This window comes from Cricetulus griseus, assembly GCF_003668045.3.
Source record: "Cricetulus griseus strain 17A/GY chromosome 1 unlocalized genomic scaffold, alternate assembly CriGri-PICRH-1.0 chr1_0, whole genome shotgun sequence".
Classification (NCBI taxonomy): Eukaryota; Metazoa; Chordata; class Mammalia; order Rodentia; family Cricetidae; genus Cricetulus; species Cricetulus griseus.
The window spans coordinates 134,823,673-134,827,352 of record NW_023276806.1 but is presented as its reverse complement, the minus strand read 5'-3'; the positions used below and the strand labels follow the sequence as shown (position 1 = coordinate 134,827,352).

The 3,680-nt window shown below is 49.1% G+C and overlaps 1 protein-coding gene across 1 annotated transcript; it reads left to right on the top strand.

The window, feature by feature from the left end:
• Positions 1-229: 229 nt before the first annotated feature.
• On the top strand, positions 230-2,946 carry LOC113830747 (refilin-B-like). The gene has a single exon (XM_035451202.1). It carries the CDS (start codon positions 351-353, stop codon positions 999-1,001), a length of 651 nt encoding a protein of 216 aa, XP_035307093.1. The 5' UTR covers positions 230-350; the 3' UTR covers positions 1,002-2,946.
• Positions 2,947-3,680: the final 734 nt, after the last annotated feature.

Sequence of the window (3,680 nt, the reverse complement as noted above, 5' to 3'; positions counted from 1 at the left end):
ATGGCTAATATTAAGTCTTTAAATCTCTAATAGTGAGAAATGAAGCAGGAAAGAATTTTATAAAACTGTTAACAGCAACAAATAAATGTTAATGTCAAACACATGAATCAAAGAGAAAGAGAAGCAATGCAGCAAATGGGATAACATGTTCACATTAGACCAATCTAAGGAGGTGGATTTTATGTTGCAGGTATTTTATAAGTATAAAATTGTCTTCAAATAGGGACAACGCGCCGGCGGCTGGGCAAGGAGGGCGGCCCGGAGGGCAGCGGCCCTGGCCCGCGTGTGCGGCCCTCTCTCGCACTCCTACACCGTGCTGGCTGTGCCCCGGCCCCGCCACACGCGCAGCCATGGTGGGCCGGCTGAGCCTGCAGGATGTCCCCGAGCTCGTGGACACGAAGAAGAAGGGCGACGGCGTCCTCGACAGCCCAGACTCGGGGCTGCCCCCAAGCCCTAGCCCCAGCCACTGGGGGCTCGCCGCGGCGGCGGGTGGCGGTGGGGAGCGCGTTCCGGTCCCAGGGGCGCTGGAGCCCGACGCGGCGGCGACCCCAGCAATCCCGAACCCAGCATCTCTGACCCAGTCTCTGGCTGCTGTCTGTTCACCACGTCTGTGTCCCCTGTCCTTTGGCGAAGGAGTCGAGTTTGACCCGCTACCACCCAAGGAAATAAAGTATACTTCCTCAGTCAAGTATGACTCTGAGCGTCACTTCATTGATGATGTGCAGATGCCCCTGGGCCTGGCGGTGGCTTCCTGCAGCCAGACAGTCACCTGTATCCCCAATTGCACTTGGCGAAACTATAAGGCTGAGGTGCACTTCCAGCCCCGCCACAAGGCCGCGCGCTTCCTCAGCACCACCATCATCTACCCCAAGTACCCCAAGACCATCTACACCACCACTCTGGATTACAACTGCCACAAGAAGCTGAGGAGATTTCTGTCCAGTGTGGAGCTCGAGGCTACAGAGTTCCTGGGTAGTGACGGTCTCTCAGATGAATGCTGACTCAAGCTAGCTACTTGGGGTTGGGCCAGCTGTTCACACACTGCCCCGGTCCCTAGACCACCCTGGACAAGCTGGGTAACATTGCTCTTGCACATCATCCCAGCCCCAGAGGAGTCTTACCTGGAGATACCTCTAAACCTAACCAGGGGGAAAAGAAACTCACTGCATCTTCAAATAATAGAGAAACTTGGCTTTCTTTAAAATTAAAATATTTTCAGATAGGTTTTTTTTTTTTAAAGGAGCATGCATATATATGTTCTGGTTGGTTGATGCAATTTCCCCAAAGTCTCAATTTGATGAAAATAAAGATAGACAGAACAAACGGACGATGACATCGGGACAGGCTGGGGGGAGCTTGCCCTCCATTTTCTGATGAAGAAAGTGGGAAAGTCTCTGGAGTAGAAAAAGTGAGTTTTAAGAAATTTCAGCCATTCATATCTTCATTGCTGGCAAAAAAAAAAAAAAAAAAGAAGCAAAAAGCTAGCTAGCTCTGGTAGCCTGTGGTGCCCAGGTGTGCACAATCTGTGGAGACCCGTGCTCTGGACCGTTCTTTGTTTCCACCTCCCATTTGTTTTTTCCTGCTAATCCAAACTCTTAAGCATTAGCAAGATCTTTTTCATGGTATTAGGGGAGAAAAACAAAAGCCACAAAAGGAGATGTCTTTAAAACATGAGCTCTCTGCCTGTGCTGCCTTTGTTGGATTGGGTAAACAGCTAGCCCAGTCTGGGCCACTGCAGCCGTCTGGTCCTCAACGGTTGGTTCCAGGCACAGGCTCTGGTGCATCCCGAGCGTGCTTGGCATCTGGTTAACATCTCCCTAGGCTTGTATAATTCTGCTCATAGGTATTTTGAGGGTTTTGAAATACTTTCCCATTTTTTTCACAAGGCAAAATGCAGCAGGGGCCTCTTTTTGAGAGGAACGGCATTTTAAAAGAATGCTTTGGGAAAAATGCATGTTGGAACTGCTTGGAAAGGGACTCCACTAGAGGCAGCCTGCCCGAAGAGCAGCTGCGATAGAAGGAGACAGATTCGGATGTGACTTGCACCATCATGAGTACAAGTCTTGATGGACTGATTCTTAGGACTCTGATAGCGTCATAACTGGGAAGGACTGGGTTTAACCCCCCCAAAGCAAGGAATATTGCTTACCACCCAGATAAGCTAAGATGAATTCAGTAGGGAGTGACAATTCAAACACCACAGCCTTGCCTCTGTGGTGATAGGGGAACATTTCTTTTGTGCCACTGTATACGCAGAAGTGACTATGGTGGAGTTGAGTATGAATCAAAGGTGTTTCCCAGCTGAGCCAGCCACCTCAGCAGGGACAATGCTGGCCAGTGGGTGCTGAGCACCAAGCTGCCCCTGCTTCCCTGCCCCTACCCCAGGCCTGGCTCTTGCTTCTTAGAACCCCTGCCAGGCCTCACAGTGCTTTTCTTCCAGCCTTGGAAAGAACAAGTTGTACATATTTCTTCCAAATACATCCAAACCATGTCAAGTGGGTTACAGAGCCTCTGCCTTCTGTGATGTCTCTGGGTCTGTGAGGATGGCTTCTAGAAAGCAGAACTGAGAACATTCTGGCTCCCCTGGGGCCACAGCAGAGACCGGTTATCATGGAAAAGAGGTGCAAAGATAATGGCTCTCATTTGAAGACTGTGGCGTTGTCTAGAGCCACACTGCCTAGTCCGTGTCCCCTGCAGACAGCAATGCCCAGTCTGTTGGACCTTTAACTCATCCTCCTGGGCAGAGAGATTGCTGGCTTTATGGTCCCAGCTGACTAGGGAACAGCTCAGTTGGGGACACACTGGGGCACACAAGCTCCTAAGTGGTACTCTGACAAATGCTACTTGGCTTTAGAAAAGTGGGTTTTTCTATCTGACTTTATAATGTCACTGAAGTGGGAAATATAATTTCTTAATTTCTTTTTGCAAATACAGGGTTTTTCTGTTTGGTTGGTTTTCTGTTTTTGTTTTTGTTTTTGTTTTGAGACAGAGTTTCTCTGTGTAACAGTTCTGGGTGTCCTGGAACTCACTCTGTAGACCAGGCTGGCCTCGGACTCACAGAAATCTGCCTGCCTGTCTCCCAAGGGTTGGGATTAAAGGTGTGAGCCACCCCCACCCCTAGCAAATACAGTTTTTAAATTAGGAAAATTGCCAAGGCTTTGCTCTGCCTCTTTGGCAGACACTTGTTTTGGGTTCAGAATGATACCTTAAGAAATCTCTCTCTCTCTCTCTCTCTCTCTCTCTCTCTCTCTCTCTCTCTCTCTAGACTTAGGTAGGTAGGATCATGTTAAGTTCAGACAGAACATTCTAGGTGTGGATGGGACCAGAACCATATCAGTAAGTAGAAGCAAGAGACTGCGGATGTCCACTGTGGATGGAAAGGCATGAGGTTATTCGATAGGTCATTTGCTAGGATCCAGCTGTATGGAGCTGTATGGAGAACCTTCTCTGGTTCTCGAGCTGCCAGCCCAGAAGCTGGGTGACATCCTGGAGCACCCTGTTGGCGGTGTCACCAGCCCAGAGCAGATTCCTGATAGTTAGTAAGCAGAGTGGAAGAGGAGATTTTAAAAACTCACTCACTTGACATTCCTAAGTGTGCGTGAGGGACTGGGTGTGTTCGTTAGAAAGCTCTTTATTCTTTTCTAAGTTATGGCTGCTGCAGATGCTGTGTGTTCGTTTCT